We start from the raw sequence: 20778 nt of genomic DNA on the forward strand, positions 1-20778 counted from the left end.
GAAAATACTTACCTAGCGGTCAAGCCAGCTGGCGCTCCGGCTCCCTCCCTGGTCTCCTCCTCCGTGTGGCACTCGCAGTGAATGTTGGGCGTGACATCATCACGCCCAACATCCATTGCGGCGCGCAGCACAGAGGAGTCACCAGCGCGAACTCGCGATAAGCAGCAGTGCATCAAGAAGAATTATACCAAAGAGGAGAAATGTAAAGAGAAGTAACAGAATAAAAAGGTGAATGTAATAAGGAAAATATAAACAAACTTAATAAATGCAGTGAGAGTGGGGAAAACACAACCACATATGGAAGAGGAGTTATGAGTTTCCACGGCATTTGATGCTTTCCTTAGATGTGCATTTTTTTTGGCTCCTTAGATCTCATATACACTTTCGTTTGGTGTTGCGTGACAAGACGCAAGTACAAATTCCAGTGAAAATGCATATGTAAAGGAAATCTATTTGGCAAATAGTTGTTAATAGTGTTTCTATTCCTTGCTGTATGGTGCTATGGAATTTGTTCCGCCAATGATGATGTTCGGGAGGTCACCTAGGCTTCCCCATTACATACCCTTGTGGTATATATTGTTTGTATTTTATGTGCGGCCCAAACCAACTCGCCGTCTTCCAATGTGGCCCAGAGAAGCTAAAAGGTTGGACACCCCTGCTCTATGCCATGGATACAAGTGTATCCACACAGATGCTTTTTGTCATATCCTAGGACAGCAAAAATAACATAGCAAGCTCATTGAAAACATGCATGAAAAGCAAAGAAGAAAGATATTAAGAAGAAACAATATACATTACATCCAGTACATTCTGCAGGAAGGTCTGTACAATCCAATACATTAAAGTTATTTTAAGGTGGTTTTACTGAACACATGAATAGAAACTTGCAAGATCTCAGAGAGGTACTGTCCATCCAGTCTCGGAGTATATGGAGCAAGAATCAGTACAATGAGAAAAAAAAGCAAAGAAGCAAAAAATAACAACATTTTAACTAGGGTCTTACATTGGGGTCACTGAGGTCAAAGAGGGGCGCAAGGGAGTGAACGCCTACTCAAATTCAACATCATTATTATGTGTATCAACAATAGATGGTGCCACTCTCTCCCACCAGAACTTCTCATGAGACTCAGTCCTTGGGGTCTTTTCTTCTTTGTCTCCTTGTTTTAGGAGCTTTTACTCAGCTTAGAAATATATCAGGGGCAAATTAAATGTCTCTCCTAAGGACGCAGTAGCTAAAGTTACATCCTTTTTTCTCCCAGTTCCACAAAGGTCAAGATAGTCCAGCCAATCTCAGGCTACCAGAACATATGCTGGTAAACATGAAAAAAAAAAACAAAACCCATCATCAAATTAGCAGTCTTCTCTTTTATGGTTAAAGAGACCAAATCGGTCAGTAAACAGAAACGTCCAAACGGCATTTTCAACTAACTAAACAGCTGATGCCAAGTTTTCCGTCCTATAAATGTGCACGAAGTGAGCCAGGCTTTGGGGAAGAAGACTGGTGAACTGTTCCAAGACCACGGTCTCCACCAGCTGGCTAGACATATGAAGTTCCAGGTGAAGTTCCACTGGATCATAGAGCTATATCTGGAACCGCTGATGAAAGGCCTCTGGATTGTTTTCTCTTTTCCATAACCACCAGCGGAGAGTGCTGCATAGGTCGTTTGAGCCTCTCCCATTAGCTGAGGGGCAACTTGAATAGTCAACAGTATCTGTGACAAGCCTAAGTGGTGACTACTTGCTCAAAATCAGGAAAGCATCAACATCATTGCTAGCCCTCATTTTAGGAATATCAGGAGCCATTGAAAGATGAGGCAGCATCTACTCCATCTCTCAGCCTGAAAACCTCCTCCTGGTGAGCAGTTCTCTCCTCCAGGAAGCGGGCACATGTGTAGATTTTCTATTTGTTTTGCTATCTGCTCCATTTGGGCTTGCTGGAGCTGCTACTGCTGTAATCCTTGTTTTTGCAGTTGACTCCATGCTGCTTCCCAAGTCTTCGAGGCAGGACGTGACTTGATCCAACTTCTAACACCAACTTGTAGTGAGTGAACATCAAATCACCAGCCAAAGCCATAAGTCGGGGTCATACAGGAGCGTTATTGTGAGGATTGACAGCAATACATGTAAACAGCAAAACCAGAACTATGCTGGAACTTCAGGATATACGGACTCCTTCAGTGGAGATGTGTTGAGGAATGGGTGAGACGTTCCCCTTTCCTCTGATGAGGCAGTTTCTCAACCTGCCACCAGGGAAAATACTAATTCATTCCACAAACCGTAAACATTTAGTGCACTGACTAAATGTCCTTATTTACTAGGCAGGTTTCATTTTGTACTCAAGACATCAAGTATGGCTGAACAGGACTCCCCCTGCGATGTAGTAGGATACTGTTCTAGGGGACAGCATATTAGTGAGTGGGATTTCTGAGCCTAGCAAATTAACCCCTCCTGTATTTTTCCACATTGTGGTACAGCAATTAATCTTTTCAATTTTAACCCGATTGTGTCATAACATCGACAATGGCTATGAACATCGATATTTAACTTTTAAAACAAGGGATATTAATATATGTATAAGCAACCATAAATAATGTTATGGTAATGATAGCAATAGTATTCATCAGGAACATATCCACCCCCCACATTCTCCACAAAGATCAGAACATTATGGGCCTCATTTAGAGTCGAGTGTACATGTATACCTTCTTAGTGTCTCGATTTCAGTGGACTGTCCCGCTGTCCCGCCCAACTTACAAGTTGTCCCAATATTGGTGCGCCACTCTCCGTTTCCATAGCAGCCAGTTTCCTCGGTGGTCTAAGAGGAAGTGGGGCAGGATGTCTGTCCTAAAAAGCACTACTGCGCAGGCGCGAACTCCATAGCAGCCAGTTTCCCTGGTGGTCTAGGAGGAAGTGGGGCAGGACGTCCGTCCTAAAAGTGCTATTGCGCATTTGCGAACTGTGCGAATAAGAAGTTTGTGAGTCGTGATTGGGCTTGACAGGGGTCGTGGCTTATTTGTCCCTCTTTTGGAACTCCAAATGATGGGAGATATGCACATGTATGCAATTCGTTACTGAGCATGGGTACCAAAATGCATCCTTTGTGTGTATTTTAGACATCTGATCCTATACTCCTGAAAAGGTGAAAAGGGGCAAGAGTCAGTTGAGGGCATGTTCATGTAAGCATTGCATGCACCCTGGAGATTAACCACTATCTAAACACTTCTCATTGGCTGCTTGTGTATTGACCCCCTTCCTCCAACTGATCATACTTAATTCAGCGTTAGTAATCATTTTCTAGATTATATCAAACGTGTATTACTTATTTTTCATTTCTGATGGACTACTGCAGGAGAGATAATTCAGATTTAATTTTCATTGCTGTAAACAACAAATGTGGGGGTGATTATATCCAATTACATTTATGTGGAAAATGTGATTTTTTTACATTTATTAACAACATTTTCAAGACACTATTCTCTATTGCATTACTATATTGTGTACAAATAGAGTAATGCAACTTGTGCATGTACTACTAAAACTGACGCAACTATGATATTGTTAGATGTAAGTTCTCACATTTGCATACCTAATACAGAAAAGGTCTCGATCCTTACAGTGACTATTCCTTCATCATAAAACAAAACCACAAAATGTTCAATAGCTTGACTGAAATTTTCAAAAATTTTACTTTATTTGAACAATTACAAATTGTGGCATTTGAATCAGTTTCAATCAGGACAACAGCCGGCTGACAAGTGGCACTAGCATATACTGCATATACAGAAGAATCACTGGGGCTGGTGCAATGGAAGTCATAGTTGAAATTGCTTCTGATTAATTTTTCCTCTTCAAAGATGGAGTCGTGCCCTTTGAACCGCTGTCCCTGAAAGTGTAATGTGATAAAGCATACCCATGGACAGAGTTCCATTAACAATTTATTATTTCAGATCATACTATTCATGGCCAGCAAAATAACCCTAGATCCCAAAACCTCACTAATGCTTCCATCTTCAGAGAACTAGAATGTACTGGTTACAATACCCTCCCTGCAACATTTACATAATGCCAATTTATTATTCAGTCTTTCTTGTGTTTTGTTTTTTTTACCAAAGTCTACCAGGCAGAATTGTTCATTGTTATTGCTCTAAACCAGCTATGCTTTGTCCATTGCATACCCTTGTATCATAGAGTAGTTCTATGTTAAAACCAAAGGCAGTACAAATGCAGAACGCTGCCGAGAGGAGAGGCAAGAAATATAAATCAATGTATTTACAAAAAATTACAAGAGGTATGTGCTAAGCAACCTGAAGAAAATAATTTAAAAGGAGATTCAATAACAGAAAAAGTGCAAAGTCAGGAATGACACAGGAACTTTCTGGATTCAACAATTAGAACTTTTTTTTTATCAGTACCTGCAGTGGAGCCACGGAGTCTAACAAGGTGTAGGTACTCTTAGCTGCCCTCCTCTTGAAGGTTGTAGCCCTCCAAGCGGGTATTGGATGTGACTGGCAAGTGGAAGGAATCAAGTGAGAATGGTGTGGAATACACAAGACAGCAAATAGCCAGGAATTCATTGGTGTAGATGGAATAACTAGGACTGACTAGGTAGAGAGGAAAATCTTGGTAGTGAATGATGGAGACCGTATAAAATGTAGAAAAGAGTAGAAGAGGTCTCATGAAAATGATTGTTGAGTGCAAATTCTGCTCATGGAAGGAGCTCCACTCAATTATCTTGATTGGCGGAGGTGTAGACTCTAAGAAAGGTCTCCAAATCCTGATTCAGAAGTTGTCTATCCAATCGACTGGGGATGATATGCTATGGAGGAATTGAATGTTCCGTAACTTACATAACGATCTTCAAAATGTGGAAATAAATTGCTCTCCACGATCTGCCCCAATTTCCAAATGATATAAGTGTAAGCTAAAGATGCATTAGGCAAACCAGTTAACTAAACAAAGGGAACCATCTTAGAGAAGCGATCTACCACCACCCAAATGATATTGCACTTCTTATTGGGAGGAAAATCATTAATAAAGTCAATGGCAATAAGGGACCATTGGCTCGTAAGAATGGACAGAGTATGCAAAAAACCCAATGAATATAATTGCAAATGCACTTATCGTGTTACATTGGGATGTGTTTTGTATGGAAGTGTCATTATTTGGGTTTGCTGTTTGGTGATAGGAGGAAATGCTAAGTAAATCTTTTTATGTGAAGTGACAATACACCTATTTAGCCTGTAAACCCAACAGGTGCCCGCTGCCTTTCTGTCTGCTGTGGCTGCATCTCAGATAATTCAAGCATCAAGTTTTAGACCATAACAGAGTAGTGTAAATATTGTTAGCTTTGCACTACATGTAAATCCATGTTTGGGAAAACATATCGTATCCTGATGCCAAGAATAGCTCAAACATTGCGGAACCATCTCGGATCGGAGGCTGGCTTACCCCCTGCCAGGAGTTATGTCAGAACTGTATGAAGAGTTAGCTGTTTGAACATGTAATGTATCATTCTTGTACAATCTGTACATCTGGAAAGATTGCTAGTACCACAGACTGGCTTATGAACTGTCCTTGTTAGGACTACTTGAGCTAATAGGCCATCTTTTGCTTCAAGAACCTGTTTTGATGACGACTTACCCTGCTATAAATCCTGTCACCTACAGATCAGATCTAAATCTAATCCGTACTCCAGTTGATCTGAGGTGGACCCAGCATTCCAGTGCGAACGTCTTGCCCGCTACCTGAAACTCTGGCCGGTGTGATAGGCCAGGGGGGGGGAACCATCCACACCAACCCTGATCTGAAGGCAATAGGTCAGATATACCAGCCCAGATGTATCAGCAAGGGAGTATCCTAGGAGCGAGAGTTAGCCTGAAGGAACCAGTTCTAGGTGCCAGTGTAGGAACCTAGTGGTGGCAGCAGGCTCTTCCTATAGCGACATAAGGGGCATATTTGGGATAAAGAAAGGGGACGGTGGCAAAGTAAGCCCAGCCGGTCCCCAGCAACAACAGACAGGGTGGCATAGGCGGTCTATCCTGCCACACTCCTCATCTCATATTGCATCATTTTTCTCTTGGGGAAGAAATTTACAAGAGGAAAAGCTGCAGGGATACAACTTTCAGGTAGAAGACGTTTGGGGAAAAATTGCTCCTACTCCAACAGTGGATTGGTCTACCGCCAGAAAAAATGGTTGAGACGTGTCATGTTGTTTGAGAACTGAAGCAGAGGAAAAGGCTTGTGTGAGGATATGGAATGCCTTAGATGCAGAAAATGGCCAATCTTTGGTGTTCGTACCCTTTCGAGTAAGGGCAATGATAGGAGCAACCAAGGTGGAATATTCATTAATAAATTGCCAATAGTGACGGTTGTGGCCAGTCCAACACTGCTTGTACCTTTTCCCAAGTCCATTTAAAGACCTGATCCAGAAAAATGGACTACAGGAAGGGTGTCTGATCACATTCAAAAAGGCACTTTTTAAAGTTGCATAACATCTGATGTTTCTGAAGGCAGAAGAATACCTCTGCCACATGAATACAATGAAAAGCCAGATCTGAAGAGTAAATTAAGATATCATCCAGGTAGACCATGACACAAAGATAAAGCATCGGGTGGTAGGGGCTCTTGTTGGTGAGCTTACCTTGGACGTCTGCGCTTGACAGGGGTTTGTTAGGGATTGGTGCTCCCGTTACGGATTCTTCGGATGTTCCGTTTGCCGATCTAGTTGTTTGTCTTTTTGTTTTTGCCGTGGCGCAACCTGTGGAGAGAGAAGAGAGAAGAGGAGAGAAAAGAAGAGAGAGAGGGGAGGGTGTAGGGGGGGCAGATATGGCGTGTGGAGAACACAGAATGGGCTGGTACCGTCAATATACTTTTGGGGCTTAAAGTGGTTTATAGCTCTTTTGCCGGTGTAAGTCTAAAGCTCTTTGCCCTGTTTACAGCCCTATTTGCACTGTATATTGTGGGGGTTAGGTACCTCCTGTGAGGGGTGTGACTAATGTTATGACTGGGGGGGTTTTAAGGAGCTCTTATATGGCTAGAGCTAATTATAGAGGCAGTATGTATTGTGATGGCCTCTATTTTATGTGCTGTGATAATAGTGTTTGAATAAGGCGCTACAATGGACTATGTGTGGTTGATCAGTGGGGGAGGGGGGGTGGTAATGTATATTGTGCGGGTGTGTAACTTTTGCTTAGGAAGCTCTTATAAGAGCAGTTTGATCGCTGTCAGGCGGTCTCTCTGTCCTGGAGTGCGGGCGCTGCAGTCAGAGGGTTTTTAGTAGCGTGTCCCGAGCGGTATTGTAGCTGTAGTTAAACGGGGATGCTGGATCACCTGGCAGACGCTTGTACCGGACTTCCGGTTTTGGTGGAGCGCACTCTGCGTTCCACTGCGGGCTCAGTTTTCTTCTTGGTTTCCCTGCTTACCCCTTCGGTCCTGGAGAGTTGTGTGAAGTGTGTTTCCAGGGTAGAGGTGAGTATTCAGGGAGTCGTTTTGTGGGGTGTGTAGGGGTCCAACGCGTTTGTAACCCATAAAATCCGCCATTTGTCATCCACCACCCACTCCCCACCCCCAGCTGCCACCCAATAAAAAGCTCCCATAAGCTTATAAGTCTTTAACGTAAAGCAGTGCCCCATACGACACATATGTCCCCAATTTGAAAACTAAATAACTAATAAAGATCCCCATCGCTGCGCACCCACTAAAATCTATCACAATAATCCTAACCCTAACTAACATAACATAAAGACCAATATTTAGCCTGTTAAATCAGCGGCCAGCCCACAACCGCATCTCACGTCCAGCCAACCAGTGGTGTTGCTATTAAATAAGCACAACACATAACGGAATTTTAAAGCCCCATGCCTATTAAAACATGCTCAATTAATTAATATCCACTTATTATCACTGACCCGTTAGTTCCTAAACCCCCCCCCCCCGCCCTCCCGCTCCTTCCCCCCTCCCTTTCCAGCAGACCATTTCAGTATAAAAACACAAGCAAACAGTGAAGACACATCCCTGACGAAGTCTAAGGACGAAACGCGTTTGACCCCCTACACACCCCACAAAGCGACTCCCTGAATACTCACCTCTACCCTGGAAACACACTTCACACAACTCTCCAGGACCGAAGGGGTAAGCAGGGAAACCAAGAAGAAAACTGAGCCCGCAGTGGAACGCAGAGTGCGCTCCACCAAAACCGGAAGTCCGGTACAAGCGTCTGCCAGGTGATCCAGCATCCCCGTTTAACTACAGCTACAATACCGCTCGGGACACGCTACTAAAAACCCTCTGACTGCAGCGCCCGCACTCCAGGACAGAGAGACCGCCTGACAGCGATCAAACTGCTCTTATAAGAGCTTCCTAAGCAAAAGTTACACACCCGCACAATATACATTACCACCCCCCCCCCACTGATCAACCACACATAGTCCATTGTAGCGCCTTATTCAAACACTATTATCACAGCACATAAAATAGAGGCCATCACAATACATACTGCCTCTATAATTAGCTCTAGCCATATAAGAGCTCCTTAAAACCCCCCCAGTCATAACATTAGTCACACCCCTCACAGGAGGTACCTAACCCCCACAATATACAGTGCAAATAGGGCTGTAAACAGGGCAAAGAGCTTTAGACTTACACCGGCAAAAGAGCTATAAACCACTTTAAGCCCCAAAAGTATATTGACGGTACCAGCCCATTCTGTGTTCTCCACACGCCATATCTGCCCCCCCCTACACCCTCCCCTCTCTCTCTCTCTCTTCTTTTCTCTCCTCTTCTCTCTTCTCTCTCCACAGGTTGCGCCACGGCAAAAACAAAAAGACAAAGATAAAGCATATTACTTGATATGACCAAACAGAAAGTGGTCAAAGGTCATGGATAATTATTTTTACTAGTGACAGAATTGAAGCCCCTGTATTCAATGCATGGTTCTTCTTTACAACACAGTATCTTACGCTTGCAGGGAAATGGAGGGTCAATTGAAACCTTGCTGAATGTTGTTTTGAATATATTTGAATATGATCTTTGTTTAAGGGAGAGAGAGAGAGGGTAGACACAACCTGAAGGTTGGACCATACTAGGGATTACTTTGTTGGGACATTTCCATGCACATTGAGGTGGCAAAATCTGACTGCTGTTTATTGAAGACATCCAGAAAATCATTGTGGTGGTATAGAAGTCTCAGTTGGAGCCACAGTAATTACTTTTGGAGTGGTCACTTTCCTAATACAACAAACGTGACATGAAGGACCCCGGGCTAGGACTAGAGAGTGGTAAACCCAATCTATATGTGCAGAGTGTGGCTGTAAGCTAAGAAAGACCAAAGATGGTGGGCGAGAGGTGCAAAGAATAACGAAGGAGTAGATACTTTCCTTGTGTAGAAGCTCCTACCAACAGAGTTTGAGAGGTTGCACATTGTCTAATCATACTGAATGGGGTTTGACTGCCATCTATAATCTGTTAAATAAACAGGGTTCTCCAAATGTAATAGAGGCAAGGACCACCTATTCATCGCATCTGAGGAAATAAAGTTTAAAGTGGCTCCAAAAGGGTAGACAATGCCAGAAATTGAGAATAAATTAACCGGCATCATACAATTTCCACAATTTGAAACAGAATGAGAGTGGAGAATATAATCTAGCTTGGCCCCCTACCAACTAGGGTTTGGCTTTTCCTGAATGCTTGGAGCAAGTTGCAAGCAAAAGGCCCTCTACAGCACAGTAAAGACATAAATTATTCCTGAACCTATACTCTTGTTCTTCAGGAGTCCGATGCCAACAACCCAATTGCATAGGTTCCTCCACAAATGACTGAGGAACTTGAAACTGAGGTGCTAGTTTAATGGCGGACCCTGCTCATTCTCCTATGAGCATTCCAGGAAATTAAAAGCAATTCCCTTGCACAGAGATATCAGATGAATTGACATGGGTAGCTTCCAAGAGGCAAGTTCGTCCTTGAATTGATCTAAAAGACCCCGTTAGAATGCTGTTACTAAGGCCTTATTGTTCCACTGTATCTCTGAAGCCAGAGTGCGGCATTTTGCTACATATTGTCCCACGGTTCTAGTACCCAGACATTAATGCAAGTACTGCAAAGGACCCCCAGATTCATGATTTTTTTTCGAGAGGCCATAATGAAGTAGATACTGGAGTGCAGAATTGGGTAATTTCATTCCCACAAGGGAGAAGCCCAGGCCAGGGCTTGACCAGTAAGTTAAGAAATAGTATAAGTCACCATTGACCTATCAGTGGGAAAATTACCTGGAAGTAATTTAAGTTGAATATCGCATTGATTGAGGAATCCACTGCACGTCTTGGGAACCGTATCGTACTTGGCTGGAGAGGATATTGTGAGATTGCTGGCAGTAACTAGAACTGCTGAAACAGCCGGAGCTGCAACTGCTAACATAGGTTTGGACAGAGAGCTCTAGAGACTATCGAGATGAGCGAAGAGTCCTTGAAGGCACTGTACTAGCTGATTCCGCCTCGCTTCTTGCTTATCCACATACCTCCTTTGAGGACTGATCTCCCTCTGAATCCATTTTTTACCTGAACATAGTGTAAGGAATCACACAAGAACTTTTTGGATTCAACAGCCAGACTAATTTGACACTACCAGTAACATGCAGAGTCTAGCGATGGGTAGGTAATCACCAGCGACCCCGCAGGAGATTATGGGCTATACTGCTATTGTCCTGGATATTATGGCCCTCCGAACAGGTATAGGACGTGACTGGCATCTGAAAGGAATCAAGCAAGAATTATGTGGAACACACAAAATAGCAAATAGCCCCAAACTCACTGGCACAGGTGGAATAATCAATATACAGAAAGATACAAGTATAGAGTATGCAAGGAACACTGGAGGGAGCCAAGAGCTAACACTCATGGACAAGACTTGAACTTCTGCCAATCTCTGATTTTCAGTGGTGAGTTATATGTAATGGGGATATAATATAGGTTAGTGGATGGCAGCCTCCAAATGTATGAAGGCCAATTCTATAAATTGGACAAGCATGCAAGCTAAGGCGGATGCTGAGCGAAATTTAAGAATGCACCCGCCTTCTATCGGAGCAGAGATGCCACCTGAATATTAAAGAGGAGAGTGCTGCACGGAAGTGAATAGGTGGTTCCGGCGAGTGACAATGTTTACCTTTTTTATATATTGAATCACTTCATTTAAATAGAATTATTGAAAAAGAAATTGATGCTGTCCATCCCTTTTCCATACAATCCACTTTCAGAAAACCCCACAGACCTGCATTTGTTTTAAGGAAGATAATTTTTTTTAATGTTACTTTGGTATTGAAATATGAGTTAGGCTCTCTCCAACTCTACTGCTCCTTATATCTCTAACCTCCTCTCCATTCACATTCCTGCCCGCTCCCTGCGCTCGGCCAACGACCGCCGCCTCTCCTCCACTCTTATCACCTCTTCCCACTCCAGAATCCAAGACTTTTCCCGTGCAGCCCCTTCTCTGGAACCACCTCCCTCGTTCCATCCGTCTTTCTCCTACTCTGTGCTCCTTCAAACGTGCACTCAAAACTCACCTCTTCCTCAAAGCCTACCAACCATCTACTTAACACCCATCTCCTCCCTTTAGCTCGTCCTCCCTTCTCTCCTCTTGCCTCAACTGGCTCCTCTTGTGCCTGGTCTGTTTACCCTCCCTAAGGATGTAAGCTCGTATGAGCAGAGCCCCCTCCCCTCCTGTTTCCATACCTGTTCTTCCGCTCCGTCTTTACTGCATATGACTAGCCGGAGTTTCTGAAGTATTGGTACTTTTTGTTCATTGTTCTGTATGGTTTCACCCTGTATAGTCTACTGTTAGTACTGTGTGCGGCGCTGCAGATACTTTGTGGCGCCTAACAAATAAATGATAATAATAATATGCTCCATCTACACCCATATTTTCAAAAGTACAGGGAGAAAACAGGTTCTCAGTTATCTAAGGGGCAAGCTCTGTGGTATAATTCTATTTAAGGTAAAGACAGGCCTCCAAGTGCTTTCAACAGAAATAATCCTGAGTTTGCTATGCACTATATAAATTAAGAAATTATCACCTGCACGAAGAAGAAAATATGTATTGGGCAAATGGCAGGGTGTGGTTCAAAGTAAATTCTTGTGTAAAATAACCATTTTTAGCGCTGCAAGGTGGCAAAGTCACAAAACCTCAAACTTGAAACAAAGTGTAACTTTAATTTGGAACATTAATGGAACAAAGTTAAGCTCATAAATCTATGAGTAACTAGTTGTAATTTGGATTTCCAGATATTTAACAGCTTTAGATTAACAAGCATATTTATTATTATTGTTTAATTTGTTATAAGAGATGTTAATTGAAAGGCATCATTAAGTTTTTAATATGTTATTATAGGAATCTAAAATTGAATGAAAGACTTACAGTAAGGTATTTTGGTTGTTCACGATCAGAAGCACATTTGAAAAAAAAACAGAAACACAAAAAACGTAAGCATTTCAATCGCGGAGATCACTGGATCTGAACTCTCACTAGATTTCCGCTCTCCGCTACTTGTAATAAAACATTAATCTGCATATTTCTTACCTCCCTGCAGAGTTTTGTCTCCTGTAGCAACACACCACCTGCATATGCCCTACTACCCTAAGCAGCCACTAGTATAGTATAGGGACATTACGGCAGCAAATCAGAGTAAAGCTCAGTTACTCCGATTGAAGACCTAGCGCTCTCCCAGCCCCCACCCTTAGCCACAGTGACACCCAGTACAATGTAGTACTGATACAGGGGTACCCAGGACATAAATATCAAAAGTAATATTTCTGTACCAGTGTCCTAGTCTCCTTTACTGCAGGCCTTGCAAGCAGTATGCAGACAGGGTTGTGTGCACCAGTGGTCTCAAGATATCATCAACAAATAACATGAGTAAGTGGTGATGGAAAAGGAACCAGGGTTCTATGAGCCACCTACGTATATTACACAAATAATAATAATAATAATAATAATAATAATAATAATAATAATAATAATAATAATAATAATCCAGCTTCAAGAAGGAGCCAGCATAAAAAGAAATGTAAATGGCCTAAATCATTAAGCAGCGTAAATGCCAATACGTGGCATATTTTGATTAAATTGCACTGTGCATGCCGAGACCCGGATTATACGCCAGTGAACGCAGCAACATCCAATTAATCTTCAAGGGCAAATGACCCTTACTACAGCCAACAATTTCAGGCACTGGGCCTATGCATAGTCCATGTACAGTAAGGTCATGCCAAACTCGAGTCCTATTCATGCTTTGGACATCTAAAAAGGTACGTGATTTTCCGTCTTCTCACTTGCACTGGCTACAGCTCTGGGGTAAGTGCCGATTACCAGTGATGACGGCTGTGTATGCATTTTTTCAATCTGGAGCAACTGTAAAAATGTATTTTATGACAAGTAGGACATTCATAACATCCTAATATACATATTTTATGCAGGAAAAAAAGAAAACCCCCCAAAAAACTACATTAGCAAGGTCACATTAATTTAATAGCTTTTTTCTTTCCTGTGTGTTCTTTAGGGACTTTATATTCCACATATGTATTGGCCTTATCCTGCAGTGTATTATCTGTTAGCTTATAGAGCATACCTAGACACGTATACAACAACATATCTTAACATCCGCTCTTTTTTGTATACAGACGTGCGTATGTCCGATTTTGATGCACTTAAAAAAAAAAAACCAAAAAAACCAAGAAACACCAAACAAAACAAAAAACTCATGTTACGTTCGTTGTGTTCCTTGATAAGTGAGGCCCAATGTCTTGAACTTAAGGTTGTAACTGCTCCCCACACAATAGTCACTACACTGCACTATTATGGTATCTAGGTCTCTCTGCCAGTCAGAAGAGCAGAAGTCAGGAATTAACGGTTGATATGCAATTGATATCACTATTAGCTAAAGTAATTTTCATAACTTTTCAGGGTTTTTACCACATTCATCCTTGGGAGTTGGATCCACAAACATATTAACTTTTTTTTCTACTTATATATGGATTGATTTATGCTTCAATCTGACATTCAATGGCCATTTTTATTTGTTGATGCGGAAAATATTGTATTTATTACAATAATATCTGTTACTGAGCCTCGACTGGTAGTGTTCTATTGCTATGGTTTTAATATCCTTGGTATTTTTTTCACTATTACGGTTTAGCACCAGCAGGTGGTTTGTTGTTTGGTTCTATTGGTATTAGCGCTCAGTTACAGAGAATGTAATGTTAATAATTGCGTTAGCTTTTTCTTACAGGTATTCAGCAGACGTTCATCAGTATTTTGTTTTGTTTCTCACTGAAACAACACTTATAGGATGGACAGTTTGTACTGTACTCCAGAAAAAAACACTTTATAGATGTTTGCCCTCTTCATTATACTATACAATAACCACTGATGGGTAAAGTTCCACTCTCTGGTGTTGCAAGCAAATCTGTACAATTATTGGTGTGTTGTATGTAATCTTGTCACCGCTCTGTGCAGACAGAATAGACTGAATATGGATATAGAATGGAGTTCTAGACAAGTCAAAGTGTTACATCTGGTTATAAAAATCACCTCTTACTGTAAATATGCGGCACTTTGCGCAAGATAGCATAGAAGGAAACACAAGAGGCTACATGATTAGGGTCAACATCGGGTTATATAAGGTTTGTGTAGAAGCAACAATTAGGTTGTAAATTGATAACAGAAATCAGTTGAACAGAAACAGTTGCTAATATAAACACATTTACCTCAATCCTGTGTCATTTTGCAGTAAGTGAATTAAAACAGTTTAAACAATTTAGCATATTGCAATAACTACAATATATACTTTAAAAAATAAAATAGATATTATTCACATGAAAGTGAAAATATCCCCACACATTATCTATCTACTGAGCTTGGTGTCGGAACCTGGACATTGCAGGAGGAATTTAGACATTTTGCAGTCACTCACTTCACCTGTCCCCTCAACAATTGGTCTAGCAAAAGACCAACATCCAAGTCAGAGAGTCAAACAGTAAAGAGAGACCAAAGTTGGGGGATTGGATCCAACTTAGTAATTACACTTTTTTTTCTTCTACCCCTTCAAGTCCACAGTGGTCTGCAATTCAGTACCTTCACACGTTTTTGTTTTAGTCCTGCACTAGTTTCTCCAGTAACATTTTTTTGTTTCAGGGACACACAAGACTTTCATTTAGTAGAACATAAACATAGATATATTTTTCATGTATAAATAAAAAACAAATATCCCTAATTATTCTAATTACTTGCACCAAAACTCAACCACCAAGTTCTCCCCAGAATTATGATTCCAGTTAAGTATACTTTTGTCAAAAGGACGTAGATCCCCCAATAGGTCTTGCCCAGGAGCTGAACACTATCGCCCATACAAAAGTTTGGGGGGAGGCCCTAGTGATATAGTTCCAGCCTCCCAGACCACAATTCTACTTTCAGAAGAGGAGAGTGGGGGCCTCTTCTGAGCATCATCAACTTCCATCATCAGTTCACAGTCTAAATTCCCTAACGAATACACACAGACTAGGGTTATTTTTTGACAGCAGCCAGTTAACCTACTACTATGTTTTTGGAGTGTGGGAGGAAACCCATGCAAACACTGGGAGAACTTACAAACTTCACACAGATAAGGCCTTGTTCGGGAATAGAACTCCCGACCCCAGCTCTTTGGCAGTGGTGCTTATCACTGAGCCACCAAGCTGCCCCTATTATGTGCAGGTCTACTGTATATGCAGAGATGGCTTCACCGAGCATGTGCTGGACCAACGTATGTATAAGAGAGGCCCCTGCATTGCTCTTCTGAAAGCAGAGCTGGGGCCTCAAATGGTTGACCTGAGACCCCCCCCACCCACAGGCCAGGCACTGTGTGGCTGCATCCCCTGTAGTGGCAGTGTAGGGACACCAGTGGTCTTGTCTATTTTCAACACCAATAAATCCAATACCTAGACCGGCCTGCAACTAGAGACTTCCATGTAATATCACACAGCCAGCTATTTACAATGCAGAAGTGCCCCAATACACATGTATTCCTACACACAAAGCACAGCAATGAAACCAGTTTGCAAGGTTAGAGCAAAATGGGGTATACTTATCTCGAATACTTTTACGCGTGGAAATTTCATTTTAACTTTCATCTGTTTGTCTTACCCACAACAGAGAAAGTTAAATATCTCCACTTTTTAATATGATTTTGTAAACACATTCATTTTCTGCTTCTTAATTGCAAAACAGTTGCTGGTAGCTTAATGTTTTTCAGAGTACAGCATTATTCCAGCAAACTAAAAACAATAGTTGTGGCTGCCTGCCAAATTTTATGGCAGTGAGTAGGGAAGGGAGGGTTAAGGAACATTTTATTTCCAGAAACAGCTTAATTTACAACAATTTGCAAATCTGATCAATTGGCGTATAGGACTTAAGATTTTCAGCAAGGTAACAACCAAACTATGATTCCAGTAATGCACAATAAACAGCAACGTATCACAAGCACTCACAGAATGTTGTTTCAGTGAGCAGTGCACCATTGCTAAGGATTGAGTCAGGAAACAGTGCGGTCCTGTGACGCACTAGAGAATAATTTAGCTGTGAATGCTTTGGATATCCAAGTCCAAAGATAGCTTATGCTCTTTCCTACATATGTATCAAGTAGAAGATAGCCCATGGTTTTCTATAAGCTGTTATTCTTACGTTACACCCCCAAGACATTGCTCGTTTTTTAATGAATAGTGTTGTACAACCGCTTTCTACAAGATATTTCCATTAAAAATGTGGCAAGCATTTAATACGTGTATAAAGTTCTAGTGAGTCATATTGTATATATACACACATACATATACAAATTTTGTTTCCAATGACAAGAGAAAAAGGCATATAAAAAGATTGAGAAAGAATTTGATTGAATAAAAAAAGTGTATTGAAATTCAATACCAAATAATAATCATGATGTTATAAAAAAAAGTCACAATAAAAAGATACATTCTAAACACTACAGAGAAAGCAATAATAATAATAAAAAAAAAAAAATAGAATGCATTTTCTGTACAGAAAAGACTGGGTGCGGTGGAGAATAGGACAATATACAGGAGGATGTATGGGGATGGTGGATTCCATTTACAAGTACAAGGAAGTCACACAAGATGGAAAATAGTTTGACATGTGAAAGTGCTGAAGACCAGCTTTGTGAAAAGGTGGCCGCCATTTTAGCCTCTCCATGAAGCCACCAATTATCATGTACAACACAGAGCTTTCTCCATGGCAGCAAACAAGGAAACCGTTTTGTCTTGTCAGCTCACTCAGTATTATATTAATGTACTGTACAGTTCCTGGACCTCCAATCTGCTTGCAGCAGCCGAATACAATCCCCTCTTCAGGATGGGCGCATTATAAATGGACGGAGATGTGGAGGGACCATCTAGCCAAACTTTGGGAGTGGTGGGGGAGTAACACTGTTTGAAGTCTCACAGAGGCTGGAGGGGGAGTTGCTGCCAACTGATGTGCTTCGCAGCTAGAAAACACTGCACAGAAAGCAACCATCCTTTTGCTGCCCTGCTGTCCACAAGGTTTGGCATAACACTGAGCCACAGCAACAGGGTGAAGACCCATCAGGGGTCAAAAGAATGAAAACAATGGCAATACACAATATTCCTCCATGGATTACATAAAATTCCTCTTCTGTTTTATATAAACCCCCCTCCCCCCCAAAATATTATAAATCAGAGGAAATGAATAGGTACAGAATACCAGGCCTCAGCCCTGGGTAGATGCATAAGCATACACAGTCTGGCCTCCAAACTTGCTTCTTGTCTGTACATATGGATGTGGCACAGTCCCTTGGAGGGCTGTCCTGCCTCTAGCCACCAGTGTCAAGTTTGCATCTGGGATGGGTGAGTGTTCTTTCATGCTGTGGTTATGGCGTTCAGATCCTTCATCAGGCCTTCAAGGTGAGCCATCTCCTTGCTTAGCTCGTCTGGTTCATAGCTCTACAGAAAATAAGTGATATCACTGGCCTGAATAAAATAGCTTCCGCCATAAATCATTACAAGATGTGCTGGCATTAAAATAAGTCGATTAGAGTGATAAGTAACAGATGTGTTACTTCAAAGCAATTTGTACTGTAAGTTTAGGGAGTCTATGATTATGTAGTTTGTAAATTGAATAGCTATTGCTTTGAGCAATTTCACACTATATTGAACACAGGTAGTAAACGAGTAATGGAGGTCTTGGACACAATCTATTTGTACACTACATAAAAAAATGACAACACATACTGTATATATCAGATATGATCATTAATATGATCTTTATTGTTTACTGTATGAAACTTTAAATCCTGGCTGAATCTCTATAAGAGGGATGAAAAGGACAATAGATACATACACATTCTGAGCCCTCAAGCATCCTGCTGGTCTCTAGTGGTTCAGGAGCACTAGGCACAGTCACCGGGAGCGGAGGACGTACTCTTCCCAGAGTCCCGAGAGATGCAGTTTTCACTGATAATGCGGACGCAGCTAGAAGAAAAACCCAACAGACATGCATCAAAACCTATGAGACAGATGGGGAAAGGACAGAGCATATGAAATGTATCAAATAAAGCCCACCTTGCTGTGCCAAAAGGGGTGAACTGGGCAACGGCTCATAGGCTGCACCAGGAGATGGAGCTGGAACAGCTGGCACGGCAAAGCTCTTCAAGGGATGGGATGGTCGGATATGTGCAGTAGGAATACTGGGACCAGAATCTTCATCCATGGAACCAGGTAAGAAACTGGCTCCAGGTGGATCTGGGTCCTCAGGACCAGTCTGAGAAGATGATGATGCTGCTACTACTGTGTCACAGCTGGGGGTGTGACGGACTGACTCTAAAATAAGAAAATAAATAAGAACTATCATTATAGAGGCCCTATTAGCAAGGTTGATATCATGATTTTAGCATGGTAGACACTTATAGGACCACTCTACTCACAATATCGAAAAAAAATATTTCACACTACTCAACTGGGAGAGGGTCCAGAATGCCTTCCACCTAGTAGGGTAATCACTCTCACATTCTAGTGCTGCCACACCTTGATGTACAGCATTAAACAGGGTAACTTGTACCAGGTGGGCTGGAGGTGGAGAGACATAGCACTGTCCAGTTAAGATTAGTGTTCTAGTATGTGTGAGTAGCTTGCTGATCACGCTACATGTTGTACCCTGTCCTGCAAAAACTTTTCCTTCTGAATTAAAAGTTGTAGCTTTTTCATCTTAGATTGTAGGTTTTATGGCCCTTTAAAATAAACTATACTGTAATCTCCGTACCATGCGCAGGCCCTGTTCCCACAGCAATGACTTCATAGCTAATATCAACAGTCTTCGTCTCACCTGTAGCCTGAGGAGCGCCACCCAGCACGTGCAGCATGAACCCAGGTACAGAGCGAAAATGAGAGTTATCGATGGAATGGATGGGATGAGCACTGACAACCGCTGAAACAGAGACAGAATGATGAATATTGGGGAACAGAAGTAATGTGGGGGAGTAAATACAAGAGATGATAGAAAATACTGTGATGTTAGGATGTTTCATTGATGACAGTATCATACTGCACTTCAGGAACAGATGAAACTAACATACAAGCTTGGAACAGTGGCAGTCCTGGGAATGATGAATGGTACAATGTTACAGGGAAACAATAATGGCGAAATGGAAATGGTACAATACTGGATACTAAAAGGTTGGCAAATTACACACCTAACTATTAAACTGAGCTTCTGTAATAACTTCTTCTAAACCACTTCCCCACTCTAGACCTGCAATTTATCCTTGTATTAAACACTTCGAGTTTTGAAGAATAATGCACACAACAAGTGAAGGTTGCCAATGATACTCAATACAAATCACTTCCTGCCCATGTTACGACTTTGTGGACCCTTCCCCCAAACACTCACGCTGTGGAGGTTGAGAGTCAAATGGCATCATTATTTTCGGTCTCATCCCCCTACGTCCAGCAAGTGAGGACACAGAATCCTCCGATTCCAGACCTAGGAACAAGAATGAGTCATTAAATACCAGAAAATATATATGTACCCACCTACTCAAACCAGCAGTGTCAACTACTATATTCACTCTCTGCCTAGCCTTTATATCCATGCTAAAGTGCTGAGGTATACACAGGGCATCGTTTACGAAGGGCACTCTATGGCGTTTTACTTTTGCAGCAGAGCCATAGGATAGGCAGCCCAGCGCACATCAAACTGCCCAACTACTCTCTGTTCTCTGGAGACACATAGTAGAGGTGCACCTAGGTGTGAAGCTCAAGTTGAGGAGCACTGTGCAAAACACAATAGGCAGTATAGTTATACCTAAAGTATATTATTATATATTATATAGTTATTATATATTATATAGTTTATACTCAAAGACAGGTCACTACCACAAGACTGGTAACACATACAAGACAAGTAGTTATAAATTGAACATATTCAGACTGGGTTAAATGAATTCATGGTGTACCACAAGGATCAATATTTGGCCCTGTCATTTTTAATCTATTAAATTACCATGTAGATGGTCTAGCGTGTCCATATTTACTTATGACACTAAATTATGTAGGGTTATAAATAGAAAAGGACAGTAACTTGCTACAGGATGATTTAGACAAAATAGTCTGGGCTAAAGACTATGCTACTTAAACAATAAAAGGAATAGAATTTGGAAAGAAACAGAGATGGAAAAGGCATATGAATACTAGTTGACAGAAAACTGAGAAGCCGCTCACAGCGCCAGACAAC

The 20778-nt window shown here is 41.7% G+C and overlaps 1 protein-coding gene across 12 annotated transcripts in view; it reads right to left on the minus strand.

Moving 5' to 3' along the window:
• Positions 1-16904: 16904 nt before the first annotated feature.
• Positions 16905-20778, minus strand: part of NEO1 (neogenin 1) — a 105550-nt gene continuing 101676 nt past the window's right edge. For 10 of the 12 annotated variants that reach the window (XM_075208321.1, XM_075208322.1, XM_075208320.1 and 7 more), the window contains 5 exons: positions 19936-20028; positions 19372-19473; positions 18612-18869; positions 18391-18521; positions 16905-17993 (listed from right to left, as the gene is read on the minus strand). In XM_075208321.1, the coding sequence (XP_075064422.1) occupies positions 17910-17993; positions 18391-18521; positions 18612-18869; positions 19372-19473; positions 19936-20028 (668 nt within the window). In that variant the 3' untranslated portion in view covers positions 16905-17909. The remainder of the gene's footprint in view (positions 17994-18390; positions 18522-18611; positions 18870-19371; positions 19474-19935; positions 20029-20778) is intronic. The other 2 variants (XM_075208324.1, XM_075208327.1) reach the window with 1 other exon arrangement.

Source organism: Mixophyes fleayi, chromosome 4, assembly GCF_038048845.1.
Source record: "Mixophyes fleayi isolate aMixFle1 chromosome 4, aMixFle1.hap1, whole genome shotgun sequence".
NCBI lineage: Eukaryota > Metazoa > Chordata > Amphibia > Anura > Limnodynastidae > Mixophyes > Mixophyes fleayi.